Source organism: Peromyscus leucopus, chromosome 1, assembly GCF_004664715.2.
Source record: "Peromyscus leucopus breed LL Stock chromosome 1, UCI_PerLeu_2.1, whole genome shotgun sequence".
Taxonomy (NCBI): domain Eukaryota; kingdom Metazoa; phylum Chordata; class Mammalia; order Rodentia; family Cricetidae; genus Peromyscus; species Peromyscus leucopus.
The window spans coordinates 187094943-187111466 of NC_051063.1; the positions used below are offsets into that span (position 1 = coordinate 187094943).

General features: G+C 38.8%; 1 protein-coding gene across 1 annotated transcript in view; it reads right to left on the bottom strand.

Moving 5' to 3' along the window:
- Nucleotides 1-887: 887 nt before the first annotated feature.
- Nucleotides 888-16524, bottom strand: part of LOC114688201 (vomeronasal type-2 receptor 116-like) — a 29425-nt gene continuing 13788 nt past the window's right edge. The window contains exons 2-6 of the mRNA XM_028862824.1: nucleotides 7675-7966; nucleotides 6521-7327; nucleotides 5656-5883; nucleotides 4491-4614; nucleotides 888-1813 (exon numbers count right to left, since the gene is read on the bottom strand). Coding sequence (XP_028718657.1) covers nucleotides 888-1813; nucleotides 4491-4614; nucleotides 5656-5883; nucleotides 6521-7327; nucleotides 7675-7966 — 2377 coding nt within the window. The remainder of the gene's footprint in view (nucleotides 1814-4490; nucleotides 4615-5655; nucleotides 5884-6520; nucleotides 7328-7674; nucleotides 7967-16524) is intronic.

The window sequence follows — 16524 nt, forward strand, 5'->3', positions numbered from 1 at the left end:
GATTTCATCTGAATTCCTAGGTACAGAGAAGCCTCCACTTTTGTGGCTGATAATGTCCTTCTGGATTGAAAGCCTTTCCAAGTCTGTGTTGTGAGTTGAAGGAATACACAACAATATAATAAAAGGTGATGATCGGTCGAGAAGTAAGGAGATAAAGGCTGTTTAGATATTTAGTGTCAAAACAAGAAATGAAAACAAAGTGAGCGTAGTTATAGCTACACATTTTGTCTACATTAGCAAAATTAAAGAGTGCCTCCATGCATTGACTGCAAATTGGCTGTTCTGGTTGATGTTTGTAGTTGGGTTATAAAATGAGGTCCTAACTTAGTATGTAATAATCTGGTATAGTATAATCATGAAAGGATATACAGCATGTAAAGAATTTAAATTTCATTGGAATATAGTAATATACCATAAGAAAGCATGATAAATTGGTGAAGTGTCTTAAGGGCTTCAGAAAAAATACACTATATTGACACAAATTTGCTGTATTGAATGTCAAATACAAAACGTTGAAGAATATTTACATACATGACTTGAGTATGTTTGTGATCACCCACAGTTGATAGAGTAAATATTTTTTGGAATTCTGTTGTTAAATGAATAAAATATGTGAATGATCCAAGTGCAAGAATTCACAAATTTAGATTTCATCAGCAAATGAAACCAAAACACAAAAGCAATAGTCAATGCAAGAGAAGTACTCAAAATGCAGCTTGTATTTCAGCACGACAAAAAGATGGATACAGAATTAATGTAGCCTAATATGATCACCTAAAGAAATAACAGCTTAGGTGATCAAATACCAAATTATAGCTTTATATGTGAGTGTTCAGACAGTGAAGAACAATCATGCTTCAAAGCTCTTTAATTTAAAATCACGGTATCTAGGTTTCAAGGTATTTCCTCCTAGCATATGTTTTCTCCCTAATGTGATGAAGTGAGTTCCTTTCTGGTCTTAAAAGTATGATGTAGCACTTGGGGGCAAAGATGATGCCTAAGAGTGATGTACTGGAAGCCAAGATAGAGAGGCCTTCCATAGCCACCATGACCTTCCCCTTGGTGCTGTGGTAGACAGGGAGGAAGCTGACCCAGACACTGCAGAACACCAGCATGCTGAAAGCCAGGAACTTGGCTTCATTGAATGTGTCAGGCAGATTCCTGGACAAAAAAGCCATAAGGTAGCTGCCTAGAGCCAGTGTTCCCAGGTATCCCAGGATGCAGTAGAAGGCAATAGCTGAACCTTTGTTGCAAATGATGATGATGTGTCCATGTTCTGAAAGGACATCTTTGTCAATAAATGGAGGAGAGGTTGCCAGCCAGATTCCAGAGAGAAGAACTTGCAGTAGGGTGCAGATGGGAATGATGAAATTGGGGGCCCTTGCTATCAGTAGCCACCTCCTCATTCTCCTTGGAGTAGTGATCTTGAAGGCTATAAGTACAGTGAGAGTTTTGGCCAGCACAGTGGAAAGAGTTACAGTGAACAGAAGTCCAAAAGTGTTCTGCTGCAAGATACAGGTGACTCTGCTAGGATGGCCAATGTAAAGCAAGGGACAGAGAAAACAGAGGGTCAGAGTGATGAGCAGGATGTAACTGAGATCCTGGTTATTGGCCTTGACAATGGGAGTGTCTCTGTGTTTCAGAAACACCCCAAGCACAACAACTGTGAGTGAGGAGAAGCCCAAAGACATGAAGGTGAGTGTCTTCCCCAAGGGGTCATCATAGGCCAGAAATGTCACCCTTTTCTGTAGGCAGTAGTTCTTCTTTGTATTTGCATAGTGAGTTTCTGGACACTTCACACACTGGTCCACATCTGGCAGAAATGCAGGTGATCATGAGTGCATACTCAGATTTCCCCTTTTATCCTAAGCCACTTTCTTCTCTCCTCCAGAACATTGAAATGTTATCAGATACAAATACAGAAGGATTAGACTCCATTTGCCTTCTGCTTCATGCTGACAGAAATTAAACACCCCCACTGCTTCCTCTGTTGTTAGGCATATGGTATCCTCACCTTAGTGACACTGTTGTATCTGTTTTATAAGTCATTAGAGCATTGATATACATTGCATGAACCTAATTTGTCTCTGAGATTGCCTCTTCATCAATACATCTCCATTCTTAAGAGGACATGGGAATTCAGTGTGATAGACAGAATGTACTTTGACATCCTATCCTTACAATGATATTCTTTTATATGTATCCCAAATGTACCTATATTCAGAAAGTCCATGGTGTTCTCTATTTCCTCATTCTTTGAAGGATCCTGAGTGAATTAGTATTTCTAAATTATTAGAGCCCTGAATCGCTTCACGAGTGTGAGTGTTCTCATAATTCTGTACAATACTATCTATGTAATGAACAAAAGAACTGCTCATATATTCTAAAGTATCCATGGAACAGTATTTGAACACTTGGTTCCTGACATTATCAAGTTTCTTAGATTATTGCCTGCTATGGATTTTTCTCTCCTATTTTCATTACATATTTCTATATGCCTTTTTGTTTTCAATATATATTTAACTGTCTTTATGTCATCACATTTCCATTCATACTCCCCATATAATAAATTATGATTTGATTTTCCCCTCTATTTCTGCCAGATCCTCCTGACCTCCATGAACACACAAGTCCACAGTTTCTTTCTCTAAAATGGAAACAAAACTCCAAAAAAAAACCAAGCCAAACAATTACGATCTCTCTCTGTCTCTTTCTCTGTCTCTGCCTCTCTGTCTTTCTCTGTCTGTATCTCTGTGTCTCTCTCTGTCTCTCTCTGTCTGTCTGTCCGACTGTCTGTCTATCCTTCTGTCTGTCTTTCTGTCTGTCTGTCTGTCTCTCTCTCTCTCTCTCTATCACCACACACACACACACACACACACACACACACACACACACACACACACACAGACACACACACTCAAACTATAAAACATGAAGTTGCAAAATAAACTAAAGGAAAAGTCCAATAAAAACAAAACAAAACTGAGGCCAAAAAAGCAAATGATACAAAGATACATCTGAGATCATTTCGTGTTGGCCATCTACCCCTGTGCAACAGTCCTGTCCTTAAGGGTCACTACTCTACCCAGTGATAGTTAATTGGGAAAACTTGGTATTTCTTTACAAGTGGGCATCAATTGCAGAAATGGTCTTGGTCAGGAGTGGGAGCTCATGTCCTTGTCTTCATCTGCATGCTTTGATCCCATCTGGATTTCCCTGGGCAGGCCCTGTGCATGCTGCCACAGTCCCTGTGGGTTCTTATGTGCCACAGTCCTGTTGTGTAGACTCTATTTTTACTTTTGTTGATATTGTTATTGAATTTAAGAATTAATTCCATTTTTAGAAACATTAAATCTCTTTGTCAATACATTTGTTTTTCTTACATTTCTTCAGCATAAACACCTATGCCCATTTCATTTATTTGAAAATAAATAAATCTATTTTTAATTCATGTGTGTGTGTGTGTATGTGTGTGTGTGTGTGTGTGTGTGTGTGTGTGTGTCTTCTGAAGGTCTAGAAACATGAGCATCCCTGCCCTGAAGCGACCAGTATAGGGCTTAACTTGAGTTACAGAAGACTGTGAGCCACCATGTGTGTCCTGGAACCTGAACCTGGATCCCTGGAAGAGCAGCCAGTGCTGTGAACTTTGGAGCCATTTCTCAAGCCCACATCATTAGCTTCTGAAGTTAAACTTTTATACTGTACTTTCAAGTTTCCCTCCTCCATTGTTACTCCTTCTCTTCTGTATTTGGAGTATTTCTTTTGCTCTTAATGTCCTAGGTCATAATAAAAGCTTCATATGCAGAATTCCATCTCTATTTAAAGAAAGGCATGTAATATGCAAGCTATACAAATTACTTCATACAGTATTAAGAATGTTCCTTTATGGAATAGTTTCAGATTACCATATAGTATTTGAATGAGTAGCATATTGAATTTCACCTGTCTAATATTTGTGCATTATTCTGATCCTTGGCCTTCATTTTCTTTTAGTGTCTAGTTATTAACATGTAACCCTATGGAATTTGCCTGTGGTGGGTGAAGTGCTCCTCCTTTGTGCAAATGGAAAAAGCATAGAAACCTCGTACATGGCCAGTATGTGTAAGTCATACACATTTAAGGTAATGATGAGGTGCTCCATCTTGTCAACCTCAATATATTTACTAAAAGAACTAGATCTATGTACATATATAATGTGAAAGGATTCCAATTATAAAAAAATAAAATTAAAAAATCCCTATTATAGAGGTAAAGAATGTAAGTCCAAAAGTATTTTCTAAATAGTATTTATTCAATTAAAATATTCCAGAAATAAAAAACATAATTAATTATTCATAAAAGTGTTAGCAAGATAAATCTTTGTATGACTTACCTTCTTAATCAACATAATGACATAATTATACTTACATGCAATGGATTTAGATTTTATTTTCTATCTATCTATCTATCTATCTATCTATCTATCTATCTATGAAATGATTGGGATTTACCTGTCTCATTGGAAATTTCATTGTCTGGGCAAGGGGTACAGTCAAAGCAACAGGCGGCTCTGCCCTCCTGGTGAGTTTTCCTGAATCCCAAATCACAGCTCTCACTGCATACAGACTGAGGAATCTGAGAATAATAGAATGAATGGTAGCAAATATTCAGGATTTTTTGGATTCTATAATAGGTAGAGTGTTTTAAAATATGTAACCATTAATTTGTTTTTATTGTCTCTTAATGTAAAAAGTTAAATTGTTTCTACTAGTAGAATGAGTCATTCAAATGCACAACTGGTCAACACTTGGAACCAATAACACAACTCTCATGGAAAATTGTTGAAAGATAATGAAGCAGAGTATAGAGGTAAAAATTCAGGTCCTTGGTAACATGTCTTGGTAAGACTAAAAATCTACTGTCTCTTGACTCCTGGATACAAAGGCATATACATTTTTCTTCCATTGTATTGGTTCATCTTGTGAACTTCATAGGTCTTAGAACCACTATGGAAACCAATAAATGAGGATTATTGTAAAAAGTTTCCTAGATTATGTTACTTGTGTTCAAAATCCTCTCTAAAGTAGGTAGCCCCGAGTTACTGGCCCTGGTCCCTGAATGAATGAAAATGAAGAAAGGATGATAAGAGTAGCATTCAGCTATCTCTGCATCCTGACTATTGATGCATTGTGAATAGCTACTTCAATGCCCTAAAAACATGGCTTCCTGAAGTGATTGAATACACCCTAGAAGTGTGAGCCAAGAAAAATGATCCTATATTTTTCATCAGGTAGTTTTTTTGCAACAGCAAAATCAACAAATAATACATCTACACATTCTAATCATGTTCTATATTGACAGAGGTCAAAAAGAAAAGACCAACTGATCACTGAATGAAACCTTTCAAGATGGGATCAAAATAAATATGTCAGTGACTCATGACAATAATATAAATAATAATGAATCAGATACTATATTTATGACATGAAATAAATGAACAGATTGGAAAATAAATAGTTCATCCACCGAAATTAGGCATGAAGACAATTCTTTATATTGGAAGTCATTATGTGTCTATAAATTGGCCCTGTGTGAGAAGTCAATGGTCATTAAACACAGAAATATATTTTTTAAATTTACATACACGTCAAAATACTGAAGGATGATGAACCCCACCTCTGTTAATCCTGTGGCCCACTGTATCATGTGAGAAGATAAGGACAATTTCTGGCCCTCTGGAGCATTTGGAGAAAATGTTCCTACTTTTGCTTTTATCCCAAGACCTTTTGGGAAATTCCAAAAATTGAGAATGTCATATTGTACATGTGATTGCCTTTTCTGATCCAGAACCACATGGTCTCCAGCATGATTGATGAGTTTTGTTTTCCTTAGGAAAGGGTGAAGCTAAAAGAGATGCATGCTGTTATCTTACATAATCTCCAGAGAAGTACAACAGAGGCAGAATCAGGGAACATCTCTTATTGAATTTAATCCCTATTGTGAAAAGCACCTTTAATATAGGTACCAATCACATCAAACAATTAAAACCCTAGGATAATGCGAGCATCTTTATGGTTCTAAAACATTTGAATCAGTTCCATTAGAAAACTTAGAAGCAAGCACTCAGAGTGTGCATAGAGAAAACTTTCCCCTTTTTTGAATATACAGTCATATCCAACTAAGTTTTGAAAATATTTAGAGTTTCACTATGTAAAATGAATGATTTTTATGAGTGATGGTTTACATAACATAAGCATCTTAGAAGATTTCATATCCATTGAGACCATCTCTGCCTATGACTTTTCTGTTGTGTGAAATCTCTGGGATAAATGGACTTTTTATGTTGAAAATATTTCCTAGAAATATTGTGTGACACTTTGCAATACAACTGCATAAGGACTTAAAACAGTCTCCTCCTTGCACAGTCTTTCTTGTAGAGTTTTCTCAAAATAATCTAAAATACATATTGTCTAGTTTGATTATATTTATAACTCTTAGTGTGTGGTGTTGCTGATGTTATAACACACAACAGCACCATTACCTGCCAGGGGAAGAATTCCATCTCTTTCCCTTTTCCATGAGATTGAAATTGTACTTGATTGAGCATCATCTCATGTAGACTGTGGGCCACAGCATACACTGCATTGTACACATTGAAACTCTCTTCACTCATGGTCATGTCAAACATGTTCCCTGGCAAAAATCCCAAGGAGGCATTAGGCAGACAGTTATCCACAATTTTACAATCTTTTCTCAAAAATGAGCAATTGAAGAATGAGTGCCACAATACATGAAGAATAATGTCTTGTGGGTATTTGAAAGGATTGGCTGTCTGAATAAAATCTGTAAAATTAATGATCTCCTCCTTGTGGTGTGAAAAAATAAGGGCCCCATGCAATGAATCTAACAGGAAATAGTTATCAAAATTGGAATGATCCCAGTGTGAGTTCATGACCCAGACTTTCCATGTGAGTAACTTCTCTTTAATATTTACTATTAAGCTTAATAAGGAATCAGTGTCCCCATAAATAATAATCACATTTGCTGATGATTCCAGGATCTGCACCTGATTTTTCCAGGATGTGGTCAGAAATGAACCCCTGATGGCTAGGATCATTTCCACAAATGCTATGCAGACTCCATTTTTCTCCAGCTCACTTCTCAAATCTGACAGAATCTGGGCACCTTTGTCATCATCTATGATGAACAGCCCAATCCAGTTCCAGTGGAAATGAAGCATCAATGATACAATGCCAAGAGTCAGAGATGTGTCTTTAGGGGACACCTGGTACAGGGAAGAAAACTTTCTTTGTTCACTGAGGGTAGTATCAAAAGGCCCAAAAGTAAGCTGCAGAGAGAAACAATCAGAAAGAAGAATATTGTCATGAAAATAAACTCAATTCTACAGCAATGGTTTGAAGCCTGTAGACTTCACTGCATTGAAGGTCAAACCTGCCTTCCTATGGGTTTTCCAAAAAGTCCAGAAAATATTCAGAGGTTCAATAGTTTTCTGTCTCTACTCCACCCTTTCCTTTCTCTCCATTCGAAGCTAGAGAAATATAGATGCATCACCACCTGTCTGTATCATTTCCCCACCCATCCTGAGTGATTTAAGTTTCCTGTTTTCCCCCACAGCCACCTAAAATGTCCCCAAGCAGAGTTGATATCATGTCCTATCCCAGCAGCCTCTCTCACCTGTGGATATTTGTAAAGATCCAGCAGTGTCCCTATGTATTCTGATATTGCCCATGATGGTCCCGTAAGTACAGCAGCTGACATGCCTTCTCTTGCACATCTGTAGTTAGTGATGGCATAACCAGAGCCTGAAAATGTACCAATAAGATAGGCCAGAGTATATCTTTGACCCTCAGGGACATTCTGGACAATGAATCCCAGGGACATGTTTGGTAAAAAATAGGGATTGCTGTTGATCTCCTCAATGGCATACATCATGGCCAGAATACATTGGTAGTTCCTCAACTTAAACCTGCACAGAAGGTAGAACAATATTTAGGATGAAGATTCTCACCATAACACGTGGTATATGTGTAAGTTTAGTGCAACAGGTTTTACAATTTGAATTCTTCTGTTTCCAAAAGTCCATTTTTAAGTATCTTTCCAGCATTTGGTAGAATTAGAATAGAAGTATTGTTTCTATTTCTAGTATTGAAAATAGATTTTTTTCATACTGTATATTCCAATTACAGTCCCCCCTACTATCTCCTCCCAGGTCTCCCCACATCCTTTCCTGCAAATATCCACACCTTCTTCTCTCTCATTAGAAAACAAGCAGGCATCTAAAAATAATAGTAAGCTAAAATAAAAATAAACAAATCAGTATGAGACAAAATGAACAAACAGAAGAATAAGCGCCAAAGAAAAAAGAACACCTAGGGAGGCAGAGACACACACATGTTTTAATACACAGAAAACAAAAAAAAAGTCAGAAATTCAGTCCTTCAAATTTCCTACTTCACTGACAAATCTGCCTGATACTCTAGTCCTGTAGGCTGAAGATGGATGTCTCAATGTTGCAGAGGAATTTTCGGTGACTGTCCAGGCAATAAGATATCTGTGTCATGTCTAGTGTTGTTGGAAGTTGTTTGCAATGCACTTTTGATTACTTAAATAATATTATGTCTCTCTGGGGTCTTTGATGTAGTTGAAGACTAGGTAGTTATAGTTGTAGTTCTCCTTAGTTATGATAGAAAGTAGATTATATATAAATCTTTGGAGTCACTAAGATGGATGGATGGTGGGGTGCTTTCTCTGAATTTGCTAAATGTAAATGAACTGAATATTGTAAATGGAATTCTTACTTGAAAACTTTTTGTTGTGTTTAGTTATACTGTGTTAAAGTTAAAACCTTTCTTTTTATTTAGAGAAAAGGAGAAATGTTATAGACTATTATTTTAAGGTATGTTATTTTGTTTATGTTGCAGTTGTTTAACTCTGTGAATCTGTGTTACTTTGCCTGTCTAAAACATCTCCTTGTCCAATAAATCTGAATGATTATAAAAAAGTCAGAAACTATAATATGCACACAAAAGACATATAAGGTTGAAAAAAATTAACCTCCAAAAAACACCATTGAGCTTTTATTTTCCCCCATCTACTACTGAGCTTGGGGCCTGCCCTTATGAATACTTTGTAGCCCTGAGACAATCTGCCAGCACCATTTGCATTAAGAGGTAATTCTTTGTTGTCATTGCCCAGCCTGTAGGATTTGAGCCTAGGGGCACAACACTGCACCCCACACCACCACCCATTGCAGCCTCAGTTTCAGACCAGCAGGCAAGTCTCTTGCAGACAGGCTGGACTACAACCATCCCCCACCAGATTCTGTAAACCACAAGCACCCACAATCCTCCAAGACTGCAGCTATTCCCTAAGACAGAGCCCACCAGCACCAATTGGACTAAGAGCTAAGTCTGGGTTCTCATAGCCCATCATATCAACCTCTAGGCTTGGAACCAGGGGCAAAACCCTGTGTCCCCACACCACCACCATTACAGTCCCAGTTTCAGGCCAGTTGGCAGGTCTCCTGCAGGCAGGCCAAACTACCACCATCCCCCACCAGGCTCTGTGTGGCTAGTATGCAGACATGAAGTATAAGCAGGGCAAGAAGACTAAAAGAACTCTGTGAAGAGGGAGGGAAGAGTCAGCCAGACACAGAGGAAGCAAGATGTCAAGGCAGAACTGAGAAAAGGTACCAAGCCATGTGGTTAAACATAAATAAGAATTATGGGTTAATGTAAGTGTAAGAGCTAGTCAGTAATAAGCCTAAACTAGTAGCCAAGCAGTTATATTTAGTATAAGCCTGTGTTTATTTGGAGGACGTGAGTTGGAGAGAATTGCTCCAAATGCCAGCCAAATGGGACACAGAGAAGCTCCCAACTACATCTGGCCCCTGAGCAGATCATGACACCCATGCCCCTGGTGCAGACCAGGCCCCCTGCTGTGCCTCCTGAGCCATGATACAAGGTGGCTGTGCCTCAAGCCCGAGCAAACAGTAGCCCCTGGTGCTGGTCGATGACAATGGGGCTGGGCTGAGGGTAGGCGGCAACAGCAGCAGCAGAGGCTGCAAAAGGGGCCGCCTGGTCCCCTGCAGCATTTTGACTGCTCTGGCCAGGAGGCCACCAAGGAGTCATCATGAGGAGTCAGAACGGTGGCACTGCTGGGCTGACAGCAGCATCCTAGGATCTTGGTGTCTGCACATAAGATCTGTCTTCACCTGTTGTGTGAAGCACAGCTACCTCTCCCAGGACTTGACAAATAACCCAAAATTATTCTTTTCAGGATCCCCTAAAGATGACTTCTCCCACCAACAGCAGGAAGCAATTTTAAGAGCATGGCACCCACATTGCTAAAAGGAGGGGCAGGTGGTTTCTGGACTTTCAATGGGTTTTAGGTTTGGGTTAATTGCCATTGTTTAGCATGGTTGGTTATAAGTTGTTATTGTTAATGGTCAGGAAAAAGTCTAAACAAAAGATTATATTTAAGGTACTTGTTTGAAAAAAAAAGGCTGTAGATAAGATGTAGATTATTGAATCTACTCTGAAAAGAAAAAAGAGAGGATATAGATATGATACTGATGAAAAGTTAGATTATTGAATCTATTTTTTGAAAGCAACAACTAGTTTTAAGTAGTTTACATTGCCTTGGATTTTTGTATATTGTATACAAATTATGTATATTGATAAAAATTTGATATTGTTAGAAAATGCTGTATGTATATTTCTAATCTTGTTCAGGATGTTGTACCTATACAGTTCATTTAACAATGTAATGGAACTGCTAATCCTTGAATGTTATTATTACCAACTATTAGGATATAAAGAAATGAAAGTTAGAAGTTAGACATTACAACTAAACTTGTAGTCATACTAGATATGTTTTCAGGGTTAAGCAGAAATATATTTCAGATAGACAGGCCATCTTCAAAACCTTCAGAGATCTACAGAATATTAAAATGTTTCAATAACATAGATTTTTTTATGACTATGAGACATGTTGGCTCCTGGCAGGACAAATCTACTTCAGAGAAGATATGGGCATTGAAGAAACTGTAAATGGAGTTAACTTTCACTGTGGCAAAATTTAGCCACTGAGCATGGAATTGCCCTCACATTGACTGCTAACAGTATGCTGTCCAAATTTGACAAACAGGACATAAAACAAAGAATTACCAATCCTGTATGGTTGCAGCTTTGGCAGCAGGTGTCCTCTGAGGACATATGGTCCTCCAGGACAATATGACATCATTGCTGAAGTGGCTTTGCAATCTGGAAAAGGTACAGTACCCCTTTCTTCGAAGGCAGCTGAACAGGCAATGCACCGACGGCTTCTGGTGTGCAGTGGAACAGTAGCTGAAACAGTTACTCTTGAAGGAGTAACTAGGCTGAGGGTGTCTAACCACTCAATAGTAGACTGGTATTTAATAAAGGAAATGATGCCTGGACCCCATCCCTGGGCACCAGCCACTCCGGGGAAGACCTACCCAACTTGGCCCCAGGTTCTGGCCACCGGGCAGGTTCCCTTCTAGACCCACCAGGAAGGATCCCCTTCTACAAGACCCCCGGCAGACCCTGCAATCTCCACGCCCTGCCCCCATGCCCATCCACCCAAGACCCCAGCCACTTCCTGAGACTTAGAGACCTGCCCCTATCTCCCATCCTGTCCCAGACTTCCCTTCTGGACCAGAGGTTAGTGTCCTAGCTTAGATGGGACCCCATCCCTGGGCACCAGCTACTCAGGGGAAGATCTGCCCAACTTGGCCCCAGGTTCTGGCCACCAGGCAGGTTCCCTTCTAGCCCCACTGGAAAGGATCCCCTTCTCCAAGACCCCCAGGAGACATTGCAATCTCCACGCCCTGCCCCCATGCCCATCCACCCAAGACCCCAGCCACTTCCTGAGACTTAGAGACCGGCCCCCAGCTCCCATACTGCCCCAGACTTCCCTTCTGGACCAGAAATGGCTCAAATCCTGCCCAGGAATTCACTTCTGGACAAGAACTTCCATACTGCCCCGGACTTCCCTTCTGGACAAGAGCACCCATCCTGCCCCGAAATTCCTGTCTGGACAAGAGCTCCCATCCTGCCCCGGAGTTCCCATTTGGACAAGAGAGCTCCTATCTGGACACGAGAGAGAGACTTCTTGAATCTGTCAGCTCTGTAAGAACCAAGTGGGCTGATAAGACCAAGAACAAACCACAAGGAGATGGGCAGATGTCAAGGCAGAAGTACATACAACAAAATGAAGAGCAATACAGCATCACTAGATCCTAGCCTGCCTCCAACATCTAGACCTGAACATCAAAAAATGGAAGAAGCTGAAGAAAACAGCCTTATGAATAACATCATGAAGAAGGTACAGGCTTATATAGAAGAAATCACAAGTGAAATTGAGGAAAAGACAAACAAAAAATGGGAAGAATGCTATAAAAAACTAGAGGAAAGGACAAATAAAGTAGAAGAAAACAATAAAGCTCTGGAAGAAAACAATAAAGCCCTGAAAGAAAATCATGAAAAAGCAATGGGACAGATGAAGGAAACAGTTTAAGGCCTGAAAAGGGAAATAGAAAAAATGAAGAAGACACAAACAGAGGGAATGCTGGAAATAGAAAATCTGAGTAAAGGATCAGAAACTGCAGATGCAAGTATAACCAACAGAATGCAAGAGATGGAAGAGAGGATCTCTGGCATTGAAGATAGAGTAGAAGAAATAGATTCATCAGTCAAAGAAAACACTAAAGCCAACAAAGTCATGAACCAAAATGTCCAAGAAATTTGGGACACCATGAAAAGAACAAACCTACAAATAATAGGGATAGAAGGAGAAGAATACCAACTCAAAGGCACAGAAAATATATTCAACAAAATCATAGAAGAAAACTTTCCCAACTTAAAGAAGGAAATGCCTATGAAGATACAAGAAGCCTATAGAACACCAAACAGATTAGACCCCCTAAAAAAGTCCCCTCACCACATAATAATTAAACAACTAAATGTACAGAATAAAGAATAAAAAAATTAAGAGCAGCAAAGGAAAAAGGCCAAGTGACTTATAAAGGAAAGCCCATCAGAATAACACCCGATTTCTCAATGGAAATTTTGAAAGCCAGAAGGACCTGGACAGATGTAATGCAGACACTAAGAGACCATGGATGTCAGCCCGCACTAATATACCCAGCAAAACTTTCAATCATCATAGACAGAATGAACAAGACATTCCAAGACAAAACCAGATTTAAACAATACTTATCCACCAACCCAGCCCTACAGAAAGCACTAGAAGGAAAATTCCAACCTAAGTCAGATACACCCTCAAAAACACAGGCAATAGATAAAGCCACATCAGTAAACCCCAAAGAAGAGAAGTACACACACACTAACACCAAAAAATAACAGTAATGAACAATCACTGGTCATTAATATCCCTTAATATCAATGGACTTAATTCACCTGTAAAAAGACACAGGCTTACAGAATGGATATGAAAGCAGGACCCATCTTTCTGCTGCATACAAGAAACACACCTCAAATTCAAAGACAGACACTACCTAAGAATAAAAGGCTGGGAAAAGACTTTCCAATCAAACGGCCTTAAGAAACAAGTGGGTGTAGCCATCCTGATATCCAGCAAAATAGACTTCAAACTAAAATCAATCAAAAGAGATCAAGAAGGGCATTACATACTCATCACAGGAAAGATCCACCAAGATGAAGCTTCAATTCTGAACATTTATGCCCCAAACACAAGGACACCCACATATGTAAAAGAAACATTACAAAAGCTTAAACCACATATAAAACTCCACACATTAATAGTAGGAGATCTCAACACCCCACTTTCACCACTGGAAAGATCTCCCAAATAGAAACTTAACAGAGAAATAAAGGACTTAACTGATGTCATGACTTTAAATACACCTAATAGATATCTACAGAACATTCCATCGTAACAAGAAAGAATATACCTTCTTCTCAGCACCCCATGGAACTTTCTCTAAAGTCGACCACATACTTGGCCACAAAGCAAATCTCAAGAGATACAAAACAATTGGAATAACCTCCTGTGTTCTATCAGACCACCATGGTTTAAAGTTAGATTTGAACAACAACAAAAACTACAGAAAACCTACAATCTCATGTAAACTGAATAAGGCTCTACTGAATCACCAATGGGTTAAGGAAGAAATAAAGAAAGAAATTAAAGACTTCCTAGAGATCAATGAAAATGAAGACACCACATACCCAAACTTATGGGACACTATGAAAGCAGTGCTAATAGGGAAATTCATAGCACTAAATGCCCACATAAAAAAGTCGGAGAAATCTCACAAGAGTGACTTAACAGCACACCTGAAAGCTCTAGAACAAGAAGAAGCAAAGTCTCCCAGGAAGAATAGATGCCAGGAAATTATCCAAGTGAGAGATGAAATCAATAAAATAGAAACTAAGAGAACAATACAAAAAATTAATGAAACGAAGAGTTGGTTCTTTGAGAAAATCAACAAGATAGACAAGCCCTTATCCAAACTAACCAAAAGACAGAGAGAGAGAATCCAAATCAACAAAATCAGAAATGAAAAGGGGGACATAACAACAGACATTGGGGAAATCCAGAGAATTATCAGGTCATATTTCAAAAAACCTTTACTCCATAAAACTAGAAAACCTAAAAGAAAGGGACAATTTTCGGGATAGGTACCACATACCTAAGTTAAATCAAGACCAGATAAACTATTTAAATAGTCCAATAACTCCTAAGGAAATAGAAACAGTCATTAAAAGTCTCCCAACCAAAAAAAAGCCCAGGACCAGATCGTTTCAGCGCAGAATTCTACCAGATCTTCAAAGAAGAGTTAATACCAATACTCTCTAAATTGTTCCACACAATAGAAACAGCAAGGAACTTTACCAAACTCCTTCTATGAGGCTAAAATCACCCTGATTCCTAAACCAAACAAGGATACAACAAAGGAAGAGAACTATAGACCAATTTCTCTCAAGAACTTTGATGCAAAAATACTCAATAAAATACTGGCAAACAGGCTCCAAGAACACATCAGAAAAATTATCCACCATGATCAAGTAGGCTTCATCCCAGGGATGCAAAGGTGGTTCAACATATGAAAGTCGATCAATGTAATACACCATATAAACAAACTCAAAGAAAAAAACCACATGATCATCTCACTAGATGCAGAAAAGGCATTTGACAAAATCCAACACCCCTTCATGATAAAAGTCTTGGAATGATCAGGAATACAGGGAACATACCTAAACATAATAAAGGAAATTTACAGAAGCAAACAGCCAACATCAAATTAAATGGAGAGAAACTCAGAACAATTCCACTAAAATCAGGAACGAGACAAGGTTGTCCACTCTCCCCATACTTATTCAATATAGTACTTGAAGTTCTAGCCAGAGCAATAAGACAACATAAGGAGATTAAGGGGATACAAATTGGAAAGAAAGAAGTCAAGCTTTCCCTATTTGCAGATGACGTGATAGTATACTTGAGTGACCCCAAAGATTTTACCCAGGAACTGATAAAGCTTATAAACACCTTCAGTAACATAGCAGGATACAAGATCAACTCAAAAAAATCAGTAGCCCTCCTATATACAATGGAAAAAGAAGCTGAGAAGGAAATCAGAGATACATCACCCTTTACAATAGCCACAAATGGGACATAAAATACCTTGGAGTAACACTAACCAAGAAAGTGAAGGACTATATGACAAGAACTTTAAGTCCCTGAAAAAAGAAATTGAAGATGTCAGAAAATGGAAAGATCTCCCATGCTCATGGATAGGCAGGACCAACATAGTAAAAATGGCAATTTTACCAAAAGCAATCTACACATTCAATGAAATCCCCATCAAAATACCAACACAATTCTTCACAGACCTGGAAAGAATAATACTCAACTTCATATGGAAAAACAAAAAACCCAGGATAGCCAAAAGAATCCTGTACAATAAAACAACCTCTGGAGGCATCATGATCCCTGACTTCAAGCTCTACTATAGAGCTACAGTAATAAAAACAGCTTGGTATTGGCATAAAAACTGACATGTGGACCAATGGAATGGAATTGAAGACCCTGACATTAACCCACATACCTATGAACATATAATTTTTGACAAAGAAGCCAAAAGTGTACAATGGAAAAAAGAAAGCATCTTCAACAAATGGTGCTGGCATAAGTGGATATCAACATGTAGAAGGCTGCAAATAGATCCATATCTGTCACTGTGCACAAAACTTAAGTCCAAGTGGATCAAGGACCTCAACATAAATCCAGCTACTCTGAACCTGCTAGAAGAGAAAGTAGGAAGTAGTCTTGAATGCATTGGCATAGGAGATCACTTCCTAAATATAACACCAGTAGCACAGACACTGAGAGAAAGAATCAATCAATGGGACCTCTTTTTTTTTTTTTTGGTTTTTTTGAGACAGGGTTTCTCTGTGTAGTTTTGCGCCTTTCCTGGAGCTCACTTGGTAGCCCAGGCTGGCCTCGAACTCACAGCGA